This window comes from Kickxella alabastrina (assembly GCF_025024165.1).
Source record: "Kickxella alabastrina strain RSA 675 chromosome Unknown BX661scaffold_65, whole genome shotgun sequence".
Classification (NCBI taxonomy): Eukaryota; Fungi; Kickxellomycota; class Kickxellomycetes; order Kickxellales; family Kickxellaceae; genus Kickxella; species Kickxella alabastrina.
Window position 1 is genome coordinate 14,338 of NW_026251536.1, and position 19,985 is coordinate 34,322.

General features: G+C 51.0%; 3 protein-coding genes across 3 annotated transcripts; 2 read left to right on the forward strand and 1 right to left on the reverse strand.

Annotated features, from left to right (window-relative positions):
• The first annotated feature begins 15,522 nt into the window (after positions 1–15,522).
• Positions 15,523–16,043, forward strand: BX661DRAFT_190351 (uncharacterized protein). The gene has a single exon (XM_051537641.1). The coding sequence runs from the start codon at positions 15,688–15,690 to the stop codon at positions 15,997–15,999; it is 312 nt and encodes a 103-aa protein (XP_051388509.1). The 5' UTR covers positions 15,523–15,687; the 3' UTR covers positions 16,000–16,043.
• Positions 16,044–18,378: 2,335 nt separating this feature from the next.
• On the reverse strand, positions 18,379–19,173 carry BX661DRAFT_190353 (uncharacterized protein). Its single transcript, XM_051537642.1, has one exon. The coding sequence runs from the start codon at positions 18,843–18,845 to the stop codon at positions 18,510–18,512; it is 336 nt and encodes a 111-aa protein (XP_051388510.1). The 5' UTR covers positions 18,846–19,173; the 3' UTR covers positions 18,379–18,509.
• BX661DRAFT_88750 (ribosomal protein L1-like protein) lies at positions 19,023–19,985 on the forward strand (the record flags this gene model as incomplete). Its single annotated transcript, XM_051539556.1, has 2 exons — positions 19,023–19,204; positions 19,695–19,985. Coding segments are annotated over exons 1-2 (296 nt in total), but the record flags the coding sequence as incomplete, so codon positions are not given.

Below are 19,985 nucleotides of genomic sequence, written 5' to 3' on the forward strand. Positions count from 1 at the left end.
CTTGCCATTGGAATTCATGGGGTTGTCGAGATGGCAGCTATGTTCACTCAGAGAGTGTTGCTGATCGTCTTCCATTTTACAAGGTGATGGGAGTGTATGGTAGTTGTTCCTGGCACACTTAGGAATAGTTACATGATGTCCGTTGCTGGCTCCTCGGTCAGGTGTGGTATTCAAATGGACAGACCATGATGTGACAGCTACTTAGACAAGCAAAAATCACTGATGTGCTTGTCTGTGATACAAGAAAATGTGGCTTGTCCCCAGCGATTGATTAATGAATCAATCACCAATTAATTCCCAACTCAGACATGTGGGAATATTGCATACAAGCAATATAAATAGTAGAGTAATACAAATGATTGATGTCGTTACTCTTTAGATTTCCTCTAGTTCATTTTAATAAATACTTTTTATCATAATATTGTCAGAGATAATATTGGCCCCATAGGAGTCAAAATGATGTTTCCAAACCTTTAGGGTAAAACCTGGGGGAACAATGATGTGGTGCCCAACACACATTTCAAGCCGCTATCTTCCCTTTTCAAGAATCAAGATCACCCTCATGGCCACTATACACATTTCTGTTATTGCTGGCTGACATCAAGGAACACCATGATGTTTACAGCGCTGCCCACACAGCGCTGCCCCCTTTTTAGTTAAGTAATTTTTAAGACTTGAATATATCGATTTAGACCCACATTTTTATAGAGCACGACAAATGAAAGGCCGACAAATTTTGCCTTCTATGTGGGGAAGTATTCGATGAGGCTTATGTAATTTGATGGATCCACACGTGGGGTTTGGTAAACCCTGGTTATAAGTGAGGAGTCAAGGCAGATAGGGAGAATATGCTTCAAAACTCATTCAATAAATGCTAAGTGATGTATTTCTGTATTTAAAGGACTGCATAACTCACGGCAAAGTTCTCGAGTTGCTCAACTTGCATAATTAAAAATTATAAAAATAAATATCAAAAATTAGTGTAAACTTAATAGTCAGTCCAGAAGTAAAAATAAAGGTAAGGGGCACCTTGCAAAATTTGCATACTCGTGTTTTTAGATTCACGACTTGGCAAACAGGTATAGTAGTTAATCCAACGAGATCTGTGAATGACTGGGTGGTTACTATGCTCCAAATACAATATAACAGTAGACACGCTACTATATAATATTTATATTTGGTTCTGACACTAGCCCAGGTTCTGGATTCACTCGCCGCTTTTGTAACTTTAGTGACGGCCGATCTATCGAGGCAATCTGTGTTTACAAAAGTGCCAAGCCACCAATAAGGCGATAATAAATGACTGGTTAACAAGCTGTTATTCGCAGATTCATAAATCCAGCCAATTAAATAATTTATTTTCTGACCCTCAAATATTGTGAATAAAACAAAAAGGGATCCACAGTTATTTTGTTTACTTTTCTTCTTCTCTCAAGTACTCTTTCCATTCGACTTTTTGCACAATTATCCATCCATCGACCTTTCAAAGCTTTTCAAGTGGCTATAATCATCTCACAATTCACTAGTTATTACAAGGCCACAAATTCACTTCCAGCGACCAATTTACAACCATTCATTTGAATTCAATTCGAAATTCCCTTTTTCACCACTTTTGAATACTTTTTTCACTCGACTACCTATACTTTTTTTCTATATTCTCATCTCTAGTTTTATTTTTATTACAAAATGAGCTCTTCTATTCACACTCATGTTAACGAGCACCAACCCGCTACACGCCTGCCTTCTATCTACCCAATGATGCGCTCTTCCAAGAATGTTCATGACCCCGTTTATCCCACTTACTCTCCTTACTTGACCACAGAGTCACAGATCCAGTCGCTGAAGAGTATGCTGGCGCAGGGGGATGCCGAAAACAAGGAAATGCACGCCAGAATTGACAAAGCCGAAGCCCACATCGAGAAGATGCTTGCCGAGGACAACGGAAAAGATGCTGAGATCAGTGCTCTTGAAAATGAAAACAGGTCGCTCCACAGCAAACTAGAAGAAGACAGAGTTTTTTATCACAACAACTACAACTTTTTGGCATTTGACAAGATGACCAAATATGCAGAGGCTACGTGCAGAGAGAACGAGTGGCTGCAGAGCGAAAATGACAGGTTGCGGAGCGAGAGGAACAGGCTGTGGACCGAAAACAAAGAGCTCCAAAGAAACGACGCAATCACCCAGAAGACACACAAGGCTCTTTACAGCTTGGTCCTGTCCAAGCACGCAGAGATCGAGCAGCTGCACGCCGATGCCAAGAGGAAACGCCCTTACACCGATGCTCTACATGACGCAACCGAGCACGTACAGTCATCCAAGAAGAGAACATCCGACAAAATAGCTGACATTACAGCCCAACTTGCGGACGCTCGTGAAGATCTGGCAGCGCTGGCAGATGACAAACGGCGCCTTAAAGAGGACACCTTCAGTTTAACCAAGCAGCTGGCCCAAGCCAACAACTCGCTTGCATGCAAAGATGCCCACATTGCTAGCCTCAAGGCTCAGGCTTGCACTGAGACTGGGTCTAATGGCGGCACGCGCACTCGACATGCTACTTCCGGTGCCCAAGTCAACGGATGTCCAACAGCACCAGACAGCAAAGGCAACTGCAACCACCAGAACGAGATCGTGCGTTTAAACAGCAAACTGATCAAGGCGGACCGCGCGCAGGAGCACAGCGCTCGCCAGTTGGAGAAAATGAAAAAGTGTCTTGAAGTTAAGGAGCGGGAAATTATGACACTGATTGGAAAGTTGGCCGACCAACCATTCGAAAGTGGACCAATGAATGGGCGTCTTGGTCCAAAGCAGTCTGTGAAAGAAACATATTTGGAATTTCTTATTGATACGCCGAACACGTCCATGGAGTCGCCAGCTGACAACCCTGTGCGTGCCTCTGAATTAAAGCAGCGCTTGCGATATGTGGCCGTGGCCGACGCGCTGGTGCGAAATAGGCCCAGCAATGACCACACCGCCCCTCGCACGCGTGCTGAGGATTATCCTGCTGATGGGAGCTTCAATGTCAGGGCCAGCCGCTCGAACTGCAAATCCAACAGCAAAAGCGTGCGCTTTGCCCTGGATTAACTTTAATATATTAGGATGACACTAACTTTTACTTTTCGTATAAAACTACTGAATTTTATCCTTCATAAAAATAATACCTTCCTTGCTCAATTGCACACCGACACTTTTCAAACTATTTCTTGAAACAAACCCCGAAGTCATTGCGTGTCAGGGAAGCGAGCTCAGATTGCCATGCATCCTTCACCACTCGGATGTCCTTTAAATCGCGACCTCTGGGCTTGTTATTGATGTGTGGGAAAACCAAAAGTCACAAACCGCTAAACCTGGCAAGTACAGTGGTGCTTCAAGAAGCTTCATCCCAACCTGCAAAATGTGGTCCAACGTACGTTTTGATTTGTGAGGTGGTGCGTTGTCCTGGTGAAACACGATTTTGCTGGGGTTGGCATTCTTGTGCATTTTTCCACTTTGCAACCATGGGATCGATGCCATGCTTGGCAAAGCATTCAGTATTGACAATGCGCAGTTTAATGTTAAGGTTGGTGTGGACAATAGTAGTTTTGCAGAAAATAAGAGCAATACATTTGTCTTGACCAAAATTTGAATAAACCTAAGTGAGTGGCATATGATCTCCGATGACATGTGCCTTGGTTGCCGAGCCATAGAATGACATGTTCAGGTAGACATATGGTTTGTCGCATGTAACAATGTTATATATATTTGTTCTGGATGAGCCAGTGAAGTCCTCGATGAACTGTTGGCAAAACCCAATGCGCTTTGCCTTAAGCCCGTCAGTGAGGGAATGAAGGACCAATTGCCGATGAACTATTCTATAACCCAGATCACAATGCAAGCCATTTTGCATTAACGTCACCAAGAATCTGTATTGTTCAGTTAAATTACCAGCTCTTGTATGTGAAAACTAATTGATTGTCTTGCAAATAGCGGCACCATGAAGTTGTGCAATTTCGAGTTTCGGACGGCCGCTTCAAGGCTCAGCTTCAACATCCACGCGTCTGCGACTAAACCTGCTAACCTATCTTCCAGCTGTTAATATAGAAGGTGCACCTGTGCCACAATGCCGGTGTAAAATTTGGTGAATATCCAGTGGCCTTTTCCCTTCTAAATAATGATATCTAATCAAAAAACGATATTCAATATTTGCATTATTTTTAGGCACTCATTTTTATGAATTATAAGTGATAAAAGACAAAATTTCAAAGTTGCACAAGAAAAAGAAGAAAAGCTGGGAATGCGTGCTGGAGTAAAAAATAATACCACATTCTAACCTCACATTAATAAATATAAAAATTTCTGGATACAAACAATACTCCACACGGGGTGAAAAACACCACGTACTTTTAATTACCCCGATATTTTAAATCATCTGTGATGCGGCGAGTTTCTAGAGGCGACAAAAAGCCCAAGATGTGGGGTGAGTGTTTGTATAACGGCACCTGCCGCTGCAAGATGGGCGCGAGCAGCCGGAACTCGGATGGCGGCGGCGCAGTGGGCAGAGTGATAAACCCATTGAGCGGACAAGCGCATTGTTCTCAGTTGCGTATGCTTTCTTGGGGATGACAACATCATTGTATATGGGAGGCATAATGGCCTTAGCAAGCTTGAACCAGACCAGAAAGAGCTTTTTTGCGCAATCTAGTAAGTCTGACATTTTGCGCACACCAGTGCGTAGCATCGTCTGAATGTTTATCTGCAACACACACGAGTTTCTAAATAAATAAACTCTGTAGTTTGGCAGCGTGTCTAAAGGTCAGAGCATATTGGTTTAAATAAAAATGTTTCTTGCAAATACAAAAAGTTCAAAAAAACATAATACTGTTTTAGTTCTATCTTGTTTTTTTCTGAATATTATTGCTTACAATTTTGTTTCACTCATGTTTTATTCACAAGACCTACTGTGTCGCCGCCGTGGCAGATTTGGTGTTATTTGGCTGCTTGCAAATGCCAGCTCTCACAGCTGTTGGCATCATGTGAGCGGCAAGGATGTCGCAAACATTGACATTCCACGTACTTGTATTGACATATTGTTGCCCTCGGCACCTATGTCACTCCGGCTTACGTCTAATTTATTGGTCGGGTTGGCGCAAGCGTTGAACCGCAAGGCCAACATGCTATATTCCGACAGTCATTCAACTCGGACAAAAATCCTAACTACGCCCTGGGTTACCAATGAATGTGGGTTTAACCCGTTTATCTCTGCCACCAAAACTGTTGCCAGCGCACATTTGATTACTCTGTCTAGCTGCTTCGTACCTGAATATGCTGATTATTTTGCTTGTACAAACAACAACGCAAGCAGAAAAATGCTGGCGGAATTTGGTTGGGCCGGGCTCAGCGGCTGTGACAATACTTTTGTGACAGGTTTGGAAGCCAGCAACTCGGCAAGCTTGTCGTTAGTTGTGAATGCCTCTGTTGTATCATTGCAGCCCAGTGTCTCTTGGAAGTCAATCTCGATTCCCGATGCATTGGCGGGTAATGAAAAGCAGGCCTACGGAGCACCCGGTTGCAGCAGTGACATTCCTGAGCTACTTACCAGGCGTTCGGCATCATCCTTGTTTGAAACCGTATCACTACATATCCCAATGTCACATGGCAGCAGCGTTGGAAACGACGCAATGCCATTGGAGCACGAGGATAATGGCGGGCAGAGTGCGGATATTCAATTTGACAATGACGGCAATCTCCATTTTGTCAGCTCTTCGCCAGATATACCACACGATATTCCTTTGCAAGCGCTCGTGCATGACAATGCAAATAAGCCAGACACCCCCAATGGCATTAATTGTTCCAAAGACCGGTTGCAAATGGAACTCGGGAATTCTGTGTCGGCAGCACCGGGAATTCAAGATAGTGCGTCCCGCATTTTTATGGAAGAGGATAACCGATCTGGCTCCTACAATCCTGGTTTGGCATTTGAGATTGCGCTGGAAGCTGCGGAAAACGACATTATTGGACGGCAGACAAATAATACAACAGAAGCAAACGTTGGGCATGTTTTAAAGCGCCAAAAACTTGGACATCGGCAGCTGATTGACATTGGCGACGGATCCCAGAATGGTACGTACGAAAAACGAGTCACCGCGCTGTGGGAAGACACTTGTCTCTGGCACAAGGCTGCAGAACCAAAGATAATTGCTGCTTCCAACAAGCACGTTCAACAGCAGGCAGTTCGGCGCGCTCGAATTGCTGCTCAGATGTTTGCGACGCCCTGTATACGCGCTACAGAATTCCTGTTTTTGCCTGGCAAACCGGCAAACGCTGATGCCACAACACTTGCAGAGGGGGGCCATGACCATGGCTATCCCTGTGGTTTTAATGCAAGCAGTCCTGGTATAATAGACGGGTATACCAGTGATGATTTTTTAGCAGCTGACGACAATCATATGAGCGCTGTCCTTGACGTTGATCTTGATCTTGAGCAACGACGCGGCGCATCGACACCAGCTGTAAGCGAGGAAGCGGACTACTTTAATTTCCACATGGACATTCCCTGGCTCAATCCAAAAGTATTTGACCCGCTCCAACGCAGACAGTCTGCAGTCAGCGGGCAACTTTCAGTCAGAGCAGAGTCGAGTCCAGATCCCGCTGCTGCAAGCCGCCAGCACATTGCTTCAGTCCATGGAACGCCTGCATCCCGAGTTCCGTCCCTCGACCCACCTTCATCGGATGATGGCCTGGAGATCCGGTCATTTGAGCTTGCAGCACAAACGCCAGATCAACAAATCGATGACAACAATGTCTTTGGACAAGGCACCAGTACCCCCAGCATGCGTGGTTTGGACTCTTTTCTTAACATCAGCCAACTTTCCGACAATTGCAGTGGCCATGCAGATGTGCCAGATATGGATCAGGAGTCGCTGAGCTTCAAGCGGTTTGTCCTCGACAGAATGAAAGAGCATAGTAGCAACAGCGTGGTTTTTGACGACTTGCTTCTGCCCTCGTATAGGACTCGCCGTGTGGCAGCGCGCGCCTTTGTAGATCTGCTGCAGATGGCATCAAAGTCTGTGTTCCATGCAAGCCAAAAGCAAGCGTTTGCAACTATCAACATCTCGATGCTTTAGTGAAAATTGTTGATAAAATAAATTGGTGGTTTAAGGCATTAATTAATTTTATTTATTTTTACACGGAGGAATGATATTAAAGATAAAGATTTGAAGAATTAGCATGTTAGGTCAAACCCTTCTCTGAGCAATGTCGGATGCGATATTTCTCCCAGCAGTGCTGACTGATCCGCCGATGTTGCGTGTGATATGGCCGATCCCACAGTATCCATGTTGTTGGCGACACCCATGATGGGTTTTGAACTGGCTAAGTCTTCGTCACTGCAATTGAACATAGAATCTGCATTGACTACGCGCAGAGTTAGCGGACGCTGCAACGTATTGTACAGGGCGCAGTCAGTAGCATAGTTTTCCACTTCGCTGTTCCGAGGCTTATGCAAAGGCAATGACGCGGCAGCGCTCGTGCTTGTGTTTGTGCTTGTAGAAAGGGTGGTCGACTTGGTGGGAATGTTGGTAGCCGATTTAGTCACGCCGGCAGGGGATGTGGCGCTAGTTGTGGCTGTCACAAACTCCAGATTTTGTGCCCATGCTGGGGCAGCGGTCTTAGCCAACGAGTCATTGTCCTTTGTCGGGACGCTGCCATCGCCATTAATCGCATCAAGTTCTGCAACAGAAAGTGCCAAAGCAAGCGTGCCCTGAGTTGTAGATCTGGTGCCAAACTGTGTAAAAGTATCGAACAAGCGACTTTTTTTATCGCCAGTAACAAAGGTGTCGGGATTATCTTCCGAGCCGCAAACTCCTGAGGGTGATCCTGTTGGAGTTGGGTTCAGAGTCCCGGATCGATGGACGTCAAACATGTCGATGAGCTGCGGGTTGGCTACTCCCGGCGCAGTCTTCTCCCACAGGGCTACTGTCTCCCGGTGCAGCGAACGCACAGAGTGACAGGACTTTGGAATGGTATCAATGGCCTCCAGACCAGAGAAAAAGGCACGGAACAGCAAGGGCGACTCTCTTATGCTGCTTTTGGCAGTGTTCATCAGCCCTGAAAATCCATGGCCAATTGTTGAAGCTGGAGATCCTTCGCCATCTTGATTTGGCTTTTCACCGCTATCTGACCCAGTGGTGGGGTTGGTAGCGGGGTCTGGGCGCGACACGGGCTCAAGATCAACCTCGCCTCTATTCAAAATCTGGAATTGCCGTAGCCGCTGGCGCAGTCCCTTTCCAAACGTCCGCGACACGACAAAGGAGATGGCCACAAGGGCTATATCGAGTATGAGCAAGAGTGTCAAGATAAAAGTCATATACTTGCGACCACCTGCATACACGTCCTCGCCATCACTCACAGCCCGGTGGCGGTTGACAGTTACCAATTTGCAGATAAAGAAAGCCGGGGAAACGACAAACACAGCGATGCAGCCGTACATCAGCCAGCAAAATTCTTGAACGGCGGAAAATAGTGCCATGCAAAGAACGCTGGTGCAGACAAACAGAATAAGAATATTTTGTGCCCAGCCGCCGCCCTCACTGCCGTGCGACTGAACGGTGATGGTGGCCAGCTGCATCCAGAGCTCCAGAAAGAGAAACGCTGTAAGGGTTACCAGTGACAGCAATATCTGATGAAAAAAGAATATACGCTGCATCTTTAAATCGGCACCCAAAGCCCGGTACACCTGCCAGCCAAACTCCTTTTTCAGATAGCTCCATACCAGCCAGACTTTTCCCGCGAATCCCAGCGCCAAAATAGATATACTGACCGCCTGCATGGCAATAGTGCCAAGAAGCGCCCCCGTCTGCGTTATCTGGGCGACTTGGAATAGCACCAGCAGCATGTCGAATGCGGTAGCAGCAGTTACCAGAGGCTCGCTTCTGACATGCAGTGCGGAATACGTCAGGATAAATGCAAATATCTGGGCGGCAATGAAGCCGCTGTCGTATACTATATACAGCTGCGTCTGATTTGATGTATCCGTCTGCCGATTTAGGCGCGAGATAAAGTACGCCTCGAATGCAATATTGGCAACGGTTTGGATGGCAGATATTGATATGAATATGCGTGACTCCCGCGTCCATCTGCCGCCGCGCAACAGGGGTGATGTTAACATAGTGCCAGTGATGTGTGAGAGAATAAATAATATTTAATAAAGAGTTGATTGCATAAATAATGTGGATGTGTAGAGCTAAAGAGTACAAGGAGGATTGGAGAATATGGAGGAGAGAAGTAGCAGTAGCAGTCGCAGTAGTAGAGACTCTACATGGGCAAAGATGTGATGACGAGTGCGATTTTATTTATTTGGGGGGAAGCGAGGGACAAAATAAGAAGGGAGAGACACAAGCTGTCATGCAGTACACCCCAGAAATAAAATTCAAACTTGGTTGTCCCTTTTTTCGAGGGACAAGCAGTGAGGGAAGAAACAAGCAAAAAAAGGGACCGCCAGCTCGTGCGAGAAAAGTACAATATTTTACTTTTTTTGCACGCAGCACTATTGCTCAATTAGCCGTGATTGGCCAACCCGCGCATTGAGAAAACATGCGCATCATTGTTGTCGCCGGGCATTTGTCATATAAAATGGTTTAATATTGTCCATTGAATTTAAAAGTCATCGTCATCACCCGCTCGCCTTGATCACTGATTACTCAGACAGCTAATCGAGAATGCATTTAAACCTGTTGAGAAAAAGTGAGGTATTGACAGTATCTATTTTATCATCATCATAACTGAGGCGCTAACACCACTGGAATATGAAAAAAGAATTGGCTACTGAGCTGCATCCTCAACTGCTTCAGCGAGGGATTGAGCGTTCCTGCTTGGTTCACACGATCAGTGATAAAGGCAATTTTGATGAATATGCACATAATTGAAGATGATGCGCATGTTTTGGCTTGCCATAATATCTTTGCTCCAAAAGCGCCGTCCGATTTCAGGCACTGCCTATTCAATTGAGGGGGCTGCAACATTTAAAGGAGGGGAGCTACGCCAGTTGCAACGTGTGTCGTGCCATCAAAAATGGGGGTAGCAACGCTTGCAACTGGAATTTGTATATTCAAAAGAGGAGCAGCGTTACTAGGCGTTGTTGATTAGCGTGTGTAGTTGGGCAGCGAAGAGGGGACAAAAGAAGAAAGGAAGAAATGGTGGTTCTGCCCGACTATTAAATGCAGTAGGAGGAAAAGGGGTCAGTGTATAGAAATAGAAGAGAGGGAGGGGGGCAGGGGAGAGGCACAAAGGCTCATGGGTCGGCGGCATTGACGACGTCGACCGAGTGGCTCCTCGACCCGACGAATCTCGACGGGGTGCCTGGGGACTCCAGGCGGTTGAAAATTTCCGAGCGAGCAGCCGTCGGGCGCAGATACATCCTGTGCGCGTTACTTTGCGCTTGGCGTGACTTTGCACGTGCAATGCCACAAAAGTTGCCGCGCAGGCACCACGCAATGGTGTTTATCTCCTGCCCCCGCAGGCCCGCAGAGAGCAGGTATCCACGCACTGAGCCGTACTTTGCGCGAATATGTCTGAGGAGGTTGTGCATGGCTGAGGCAGGCGAGTCACAGAAGGACTCAGGTAAGCCGACAGCACCCATGTCGAGCAAAATCATGCGGTCGCGCACAGTCTCAAGGTTCTTCTGGGACAGCGCGTAGTCTGCGGCGATTATGTCGTCGTCAACACCAAGGATCCCCAGCAGCAGCATGGCAACAATGCCAGTGCGATCCTTTCCATGCTGGCAGTGAAACAGAATGGGGTAGGCAGCGGGGTCGGCAAATATGCGCAGCACTGTAGCAAACTCATCCTTGCAATAGTCGACGTAGTCCTCATATGAGCCGGCCAGGCCGCGCGGCGCCAGCACTTCGCGCCCAATTGTGCGGATGGCCTCGGCCTTGTTGAACATGGCAAAGCGCAAAATGACCTTGATGCGCGTCGACCATGGGGTATTGGCCCAAACACACTTTTTGCAGTAGTTCTCGCCAATGACGTTGCAGCGGTACCGCCGGCGGTTACCATCAAACTTGTTCGTGACGACTAAGCCTCTGGTCGAGGTAGAAGAGGCAGGGGTCAGCGGCGACACTGCGCTCTCTTCATGCTGCGCGTGTGGCAATGGTACTCTGTTGTCGATGGTATTATCAATGGCAGTGTGCTGCGGCATCGGATTGCCCAAGTGAGCGGCAGGGACAGCCGGCACAGCGGCCTCCACGGGGCGCAGGCCGAATTGCGAAGCAGCGTCGCGCTGGGCGTCGGCCGCCGAGTTTCGATAAAAGGAGTCATCCGACGAGTTTGAGCTACTAGAATCGCTGCGCTGTCTAATTGGCGCCTCTGGTCGTTTGGGCTGTTGCTCGGGCTGCTCGTTAAACTGTTGCTCAGGCTTCTCGTCGGACTGTTTCTGGGGCTGCTCATCGGGCTGTTGCTTGGACTGCTGCCCGGCACTATTTATGACCACGCCGTTGTTCAGCCACTCCTGGTCCCAGTACGATCGCAGCGATTCCATCGTTTCGTTCCCCCAGTCCATCGCCGTCTGCGCGATGCGGGGCTGCGGGGTATCGGGATTGATGCTTGTTGAAGCAGTGGTGGCACTGTCGGATTCGGGCTGGCCACCGGATGTGTATCCAAAATCGTCAGCCGCCGTGTTGCTGGCAGCAGCAGCAGCAGCAGCAGCAACGCTATTATCTGGTTGATCCATATGCTCCATTACGCTACTTCTGCAGCGCCCATCCCCGTACTCGGGAAACTCTTGTGGCACGTAGGGCGTTTTGGAGGAGATGTTCTGGGTGTCCGCGGGCCCGGTGTCCTTGTCGTACAGGTGTGCTAGGGCGCGCGCCAGGGCATCCTTATTGGGATCTCCGATAGACCGCGTGTACCGCAATGAGTTCCTGTGCGACCAGCTGTGCTGCGACTCGCCAATCTTTTCCCAGGGTCTGGCGGCCGACTCGTAGTCGTGAGCAGCAACCTCGACAATGGTGTTACGCATTTGCACTGCGCGCAACTTCATCAGCTTCTCCAGGCTTTGGTCAGCGGTGGGCTGGATGGACGCCGGGTAGTGGTGCATGATGATGTCGCTGGCGCGGGCCTCGAGTTCGGAGCGCAGATCAATGATCGTTCGGATTCCATAGCTAGAAAAGAGCATCTTGATATCGTGCTCACAAGCAGATCCCAACTCAGCCGAGCGAAAGACAACGCCGGGTAGGGGGCCCTCGGACTCGGCCTTAGTGCGGTCCTTGTGCAGCTTGAGGCCCAGTTTGATGACACTGGCGCCTAGGTCGCGAAAGTTCATGACGCTGCCGCTGAGCGTCTTGGAAGAGGAGCTATCGCGCGCACCGCTGATTGCCACTTTGCGCACATTTTCGGGCGGCGTGGTCTGGGCTCTAGAGGCCATATGGCGCTCGATCGCACGCAGACTGGGGCTGCTTTCGTCGCTGCCCCTGGGCTCTTCAAAGTGCGCATGTATTTGGGAATCAGTAGGTACCGGGCGCGGTTGCAGCGACGGCGGCGGTAATGGCTTGGATGTGGTGGCAGCCGCAATAGCAGACGGCCGGTGCGATATTGGCACTATTTGGGGTGGTAAGTTGCACGAGTCATCGTGGAAACTAGGGTGGTGCGCGCGCTGTGGGGCGGCCTTGGAACCGGGGCCCTGGCGAAAGGAGTGCCTCGTCATCAGCGGTTCGTCGTCTTGCAGCCCAAATGTTCCCTCCATGGGGTTCTGTGGGTGGAAGGCATCAACATCGGGCTGGGCAGCTGGCGGAGGCATAGCAACGTCTGGCTTTGGTATCGGCGGCACAGATCTTGGCGGTGATAGCGAGGCCATAGGCATTGGCGGAGGAGGCAGCGGCGAGTTAGGAACCTTTAACTGCCCCTGGCACACCTTGAGCGAGCCGTTCTCCTGGATGGGCAGACCTGATGACCGGTTTTCTTGAGAGCTGTCGTCAATGTCGCAGTTGTTCAGTTCGGCCTCTGACCACGATGCGGTGAGCGAGGGCCGGCGCGAGGAGCGGTAGTCGCGCTGGCGGTCGTGCGCGAGCTGTGTGTTCTTATCCGGGGATGTTGGAAGGTGTTTGTCCATTTGCTTTGGAGAGAGTAAAAAATAATAATACAAGGTATGTAAATAATGAGACGAAATATATTTACACAAATACAGAACTAACCCAAACAACTGAATTGAATTTGGTTTATTTCAAGGCTGTTTGAATTTGAGCGTAGCACAAGCTGCGTGTATAATATACACACATAGCACAATCTTGTGTAGCTGCTGGCTGGCTTGCTCACCAGTATAGCGAAATATGCGCGATGATGCCATGGTGTGCGCAAAAGCACCAATAGGCTGGCAAAGCGGCACTCAATATTTCCGCCCAATTGCTCCACAAAGTGGCTTTGATTAAAGGAAATGCGGGGAAATCTAAAGTCACAGCGTATAATCAACCATGTGAATTGCGGGAAGGTCCAAATAATATTGAACGTCAATCAAATTAAATCAGCTTGCACAAGCCATGTCACGTCACGCCAACGCCAGCATCGCGGCCTGGCGACCGGCCTCGCGGCCAAAGACAACGCACTCGAGCAGCGAGTTGCCGGCCAGGCGGTTGGCGCCATGCAGACCGCCGGTCACCTCGCCTGCCGCCAGCAGCCCGGGAATAGGCGCGCCGTCGGTGGCGCGCAGCACGTGCGCATGCTCATCAAAGCGCAGGCCGCCCATGGTGTAGTGGATGCTGGGCGTGACGACAGCCCAGAAGTACGGCGCGGCGGCATCCGCGTTGAGCGCCGGCTGCGGAAACACGCGCTTGCCAAAATCATCGACGCTGTTAGCATTGCGGATGTCGTCGTGGGCGCGGAGCGAATGCTCGAGGGCAGCGCGCGGCATGCGCAGGGCAGCGGCCAACGCGCCCAGACCGGCGGCACTGTACACAAGCCCCATCTTCTCGTAGAAGCCCAGCGCGCCATGGCCAAAGGCATCGGCGGCAGCCTGAGACAGCAGCAGAAAGGCTGCTGGAAGCCCGGGGTCCTCAGCGCCGGCATGTGTGGCGCGGGTGTTCGGCGATCCGCACGCGTCGTTAATGGCGCTGGTCACAACGTCGCGCGTTGCCAGCTCGTTGACAAAGCGGCGGCCACGCGCGTCCAGCAGCAGCGCGCCAGCGCCACGCAGGGCCTCGGCCGCAAGAAACTTTGTGTGTGCCACGGGCTCGCTGGCGCGCACAAATCCCGTGGGATGCACCTGCACCCGCTCCATGCCAACAAGCGCCGCGCCAACCGCCGTGGCCAGCTGCAGCCCGTCGCCTGTGGCAAATGCGCCGTTAGTGGCCGGCAGCGCTTCCAGCTGCGGCGCGTAGCGCTTGAGCCACTCGCCGCCGCCCCCAAACCCGCCGGTGGCCAGCACCACGGCACGAGCATCAAGCTGCTGCGTAGCGCCGTCCTGCTCGTACGTGACGCCGCTTATGCGCGCCCCGTCCAGCTCGAGCGTTGTCACGCGCGCGCCGGCCATCAGCCGGAACCGCGGCTCGTCGGCCAGGTGCTTTGCCAGTGTGCTGACAATGCCCCAGCCGACGGGCTGCGGCCGGCCGTCGGGCGTGTCGGGCCGCCGGTGTGTGCGCGCCACGCTGTGGCCGCCCAGTTGCGCAACCACGTCAAGGTCCAGCGCAAACTGGGTCTGCAGCCACTCGACGGCGCCCGCACTATCCTGCGCTAGCCGCTCTGCAAGCACACTTGAGCCCTCGCCGCGCGCCGACCGCAGCGTGTCAGCTTCGAGCGCTGCCACCGTGTCGTTGATGCCCAGTTTGCGCTGCGTTTGCGTGCCGGCGCCGTTGATGCCCGAAGACGCCTTGGCCGAGTTGCCTCCGGTGCGCGCCTCCTTTTCAAGGAGAGCCACTGTCACGCCCGAGCCCTGCGTCCGCTGCAGCGCCTCTACGGCAGCTGCAAGTCCGGCCAGCCCGCCTCCGACTATGACAATGCCCGCCTGCGCTGCTGTATGGCTGCTGCTTGCTGCCTTTGTAGCTTGTTTGAGAATCGAGTGCATTGGTTGTTTTGTAAAGTAAAAATTGCGAGCAAGAGACAAGAGCCCGATCGTCAGCGCTGCGAAAAGCAGGGCCTTGAATATCCGCACCGCACTCCACCTGCCAACCCCGGCCGCATTCTGTGCTCGCCCGCTCCGCCGCCTGCCATCGAAGGAGGAGGAGGATGAGGATGATGATGATGATGATGATGATGGCGCCGCTGCTCGATGCTGTGCCATGTGGTTTTGTATTAACTGAAATATATGGGGTTTTAATCGTACGACAATTTATTTTTATATTTTGTAGAAAGAAAGGGCGACGTCGCAATAAAGCAGCTTTGACCGTACCATTTAGCTTGCATTTGTGCGAGCCACCTTCCATGCGCATGACAGGCAAACATCATCAGGCCACCTTTTCCATTCAACACCAGGTCCTTGAATCGAGTCATCGAATCATCAGACCTTAAACCCTGAATTCTGAATTCTGAACTGGAAAAAGATCAACTGAATAAAAAACTCTAAAATTTCTGATATTCCCATACCCATTGGCCCGCCTTATCTCCGAGCCACTCAGCTTTGGTTGGCGCACCGCGCGGTGCGTTTCAAATTAAACGCCTCAACTTCGACTATATTCCACCCCGCACGCACACAACCCCTAAATTACTGCTTTTTTGCTACTACTCATGTCTGCGAATCCGCTGCACACATATCGCCACCTGCTGCGCGAGATCAACCGCCAGTTCACCCGCGTCAATGGCGATCGCACCTGGGCGGCCCAGCTGCGCCAGCAGTGGCAGAGCGCAAGCACAGACAGCAGCGGCCACCACCACTCCCAGGACGCCCTCACCTATCTGTTCAACAATCGCAAGTACAAGGATCTTCTGGCCGAGTTTAACCCAAAGTCAACCGAGGGTAACCTGATTGAGCGGACTGCCCGGCGCGTCGGCCTCCAAGCGCCAAAGTCATACGCTGAAAAACAAAGCTTGAAGAATTAAACACATTTTAATAAGCGGTTCAATATACATTTCTAATTACGGCACATGCAAAAGTTTGCTCCGATCCCCGCTTGCTCGCACGTGCGCCCGGCAGGCACTGCCGTGAATAATGAGCGGGCAAAGTCAGCCCCATCGTATGCCGGCCAGTTGGCCAGTGTTTTCAGCGCAAAGTGCGTCTCCATCGGCGTCGTCAATCGCTGCTCGTTCAGCGACAGCCCGCTATTGCCCTGCTTGTCCACCTGCGCGCGTAGCCAGTGCGGCAATACCATGGAAAAGAACGGGTTCTTGTGCTCGATCTGCCCGCTGTTCAGAAACGCAAAGTTCAAGCCCATGTGCAGCCCATGGTCTGACACCAGGAACAGCGCTGTGTCCTCCAGCTCGCCACTTTCGCGCAGGTCCGTGAGGAACTGCGACAGCCGGTTGTCCAGCGTGCGCAGCACCTCGCCTGTGCCCTCGTGGCCCTCCATCAGATTGAGCATCATGAGATACGGCCGCCGCTCGCCCTCTGCCACAGACCGGAGCTCCTTCCGCAGCTGGTCCACGTATTCAAACCCGTACTCGTGCACGTGCTTCCCGTATAGGCACCGTGCGACGATCGAAAACGGTCCCTTAAAGTTGCCAAAGGCGTTGCCCGACGACGGATAGAACTCGGGCATGCAGAACGGCGAGGACAGCTCGTAGTCCAGACTGCGCTCGCCCACGGAGTACTTTTGGCTGGGGTAGTAATTGCCCGTGTATGTTTTTGCCCAGTCCTCGCACGATGTCTCGACACGCGCTGTTATATACCCGCGGTCGCGGAAGTACGCCCAGATTGGCAGGGGCTTCTCCTTCTGCGGAAATATTTCGCCCAGATACATCGCCTTTGTGCTGTTATCGGTACTCACGCCTAGTGAGTGATACCGGTACAGCTCGGTCAGCTCTGCCTTTCCCGGCTGGTGCAGTGTTGGAAGCACCTTTGCTGTCTTTTTCAGCCGCCGGTAGAACTGCCGATGGGACATGGCGTCGACAAAGAGGAATATAACATTTGGACGCTTCCCCGCCACACTCACAGTGGTCTCGTTTGTTGTGGGCTGCCGCGTATCGGTGTCTGCTGGCGGAACGTAGCTGGGAAGATGCGATGGATGCGGGCTGACCCTAGTCACGATCTTGCTCTCCGATCCACAGCGCACAATGACTGCCTGGGTGCCCTCCTCGACAAACAGCGGCTTGACATACGTTTTCCGCTCCATGTCGCCCAGTACGCGGTGGTTGAAGACCTGCCACTTGGACTTGTCCTTCAGCGGCCACGCCCGTGTATCGGGCAGTATATCCACGTAAATGGGCATATCTGCTGTGCAGCTGGCGCTCAGGATACCATTGTCATCGAAATGGGCCGTTATGTGATCCGCGTTGGCCTTGCAGTTCATGCTGCCGGCCCAGAAGTTCTGCGTACCGGCCGGCAGCAAATCTACAAGTGGGTAGTTTCTCCCCTGCCACCTGCATTCGCCCGGGATGTTCTCCAGCTGGCCAAACATGCCCTGGTCAAAGACGCGTATGTAGTGGTGCAGGACCACTGTACCGCCACATGCCATGACAATGAGAGAGACAAACAGGATCACGATAAAGTTTGGGATCGTCATGAACAGGATGTACACCGTCACAATGACAGCGTTGAGCGGGATGAATATCAGCAGGAATATCAGCAGGTTGTAGAATCCATGTTGCTCGAATCGTTCGCCATGGTCGTACAGATACAGTGCCGCGAAGATGACCAGTATGAGGACTGCCATGCTTCGCCGCATCGTTCGCCTCAGCTTGCGCATGTACAGTATGGTCACCATGGCCGTCAGCGAGAGAACGGACACTATGATTTCGGCTCCGAGAAGTCCGAGATTGTTGTTGATAAGCAGGAGGTCTCCGCCACGAAGGCTGAGTACGTAAGACGAGACCCAAATGCAGGTCAGCCCGAACAGAATAAAGGTTGTGCCGTTTTTCAGTCGAACCAAATATCTCAGAGCAAAGAATGGCGACTTCACACTGCCGAGCATGTCTTTATACGGCTCGACAAAAGGAAGCAGGTAGTCGACATCCTTAGCAGCGGTGGCGTCGCTGGAGTTGCTTTTAGATCGGAAAGTTTTAACATCGAGATCATCGTTATAGTTGTCCACAGCCATTATCCGTTATTTGTCCGCTAGACCCTGCAAGTACTCTAAAACAACGAAGCAATGAAGATCTCTATTATCGCACTCGTTTACAGTTTTTTTTTGCAAACTGTTAGTTTAGAATTGGCGGGCGATGAAGACGCACGCATGTAAATCCGATACTATTTTAGCCCATGCCCATGCTGCCAAATAATATTCCCCGCAATTCCACTAAAAGGTCGAGTTCCATGCAATAAAATTTGTTGTGGCATCCCGCGTAATATTTACACTGAATTTTATTCAAAAACAAGACAAAAAGATACTCAGGATCCTGCAAAAAAAAGCACTATCCACCCAGTCCCAGTCCCAGTCCCAGTTCCCGTCCTATTCTTAGTTCTCCTTCCAGTTGAAGTTGCACGACATGCTGCAGCAGCGGAAAAACACAGTCATCGGCTCATCGGCCGACCGCATCTGGATTTGCTTAAAGTATGCGCGCTCGTGGAGGCACTTTGGACACGAAATCTCGATAGAGTCTACGTTAGCCCACTCCTCCTCGCCGCCCAGCACGTCGTCGACCTCTTTGCGCTTAAGAATCGTGCGTGAGATAAACGGCTTTGAGATAGGGAACATGTACGGGCACGTCTGGCACACCAGGCAGGTCTCGCCGTTCTGTCCGACGCCGTTCTCGACCAGAAGCAAGTTTGAGCACGACGGACAAAAGTGCATTGTTACGAATTGAGCGTGCTAAAATGTGGAGTGTGCGAATGCAAGAGCCAAAATGGAAAGCACAGCAAATGGCAGCAGCAATGAACGACAGCGACGCCAAAGCTGAGCTGAGCTGAGCAGTGCTATGCTGCGCCCAGGAAGAAAAAATAAAGGGCGTTTTCGTGAGCCTTGTGCTTATTTACGCTCACGCTGCGATTGGCCCAAACCCTTTACACGTGATTTGGAATACCTGTTTGCTGGCCTGTCTATTTTCTTTGTTTTGTCTGCCTGCTCAGCCAAATCCGCGATTGCATCCAGCCAAGGGCTGAATCCGTTTCTTTCTCTGTAAAGTCACCATTATCGAATCCATCCAAAATGAGGTACGCATCGCTCACAAGCGGACGATACACCGCATCCGTGAGCCGGAACCACGGCATCCAGTGCGGAACAGCAGCCACGAATTGCGCCAAATTCGAATTTCTGTAATTGAAAATTCGGAATTCGGAATTGGCAAAGTTGGGCTTGTGCGAACAGAGGCAGCGCCAAGTTGCCAGCCTTGTTTGTGACGGAGGAAACCGAGCCAGAATATGGCTTTGAACCCAGTACTGCCGCTGCTGCTGGCAGGGCGCATCATAGCTTTTGTTCTGGCCCTGGCCCATGTCCTTGCTTGAATTAGCAGGCTTGAGGCTGCCTCCCTCTGCTCGCATTGCTTGCGTTGCAATGAGCGCCGCTACGCCCACAAACAAAGACACAGACGCACAGGCCACGCTGCGTCTGTTTATGCTATAAATCAAGCAGCATACACGCACTAACGCTCTGCCCGCATCTCTACCACGCACCCTCTCACCCTCTTAATTGTCCTGTTTATAGCGGAAGCAAGATTCAAGTAGCAGCAGTCCGTGAGGAGGTCAAGACCCTCCTCAGCGCCTCGACCGGCGAGCAGAAGCGCAAGTTCGTCGAGACCGTCGAGCTCCAGATCGGTCTCAAGAACTACGATCCCCAGCGTGACAAGCGTTTCTCGGGAACCATCAAGCTGCCCAACATCCCCCGCCCCAAGATGACCGTTGCCATTCTCGGTGACGCTCACGATTGCGACAAGGCCAAGAACATTGAGATGCCCTTCCGCTCCGCCGAGGACCTCAAGAAGCTCAACAAGAACAA

Excerpts from the sequence above, each read along its gene's own strand:
- BX661DRAFT_190351 (XM_051537641.1), top strand. The coding sequence starts at position 15,688 with ATGTCTGCGAATCCGCTGCACACATATCGCCACCTGCTGCGCGAGATC.
- BX661DRAFT_190353 (XM_051537642.1), bottom strand. The coding sequence starts at position 18,845 with ATGCACTTTTGTCCGTCGTGCTCAAACTTGCTTCTGGTCGAGAACGGC.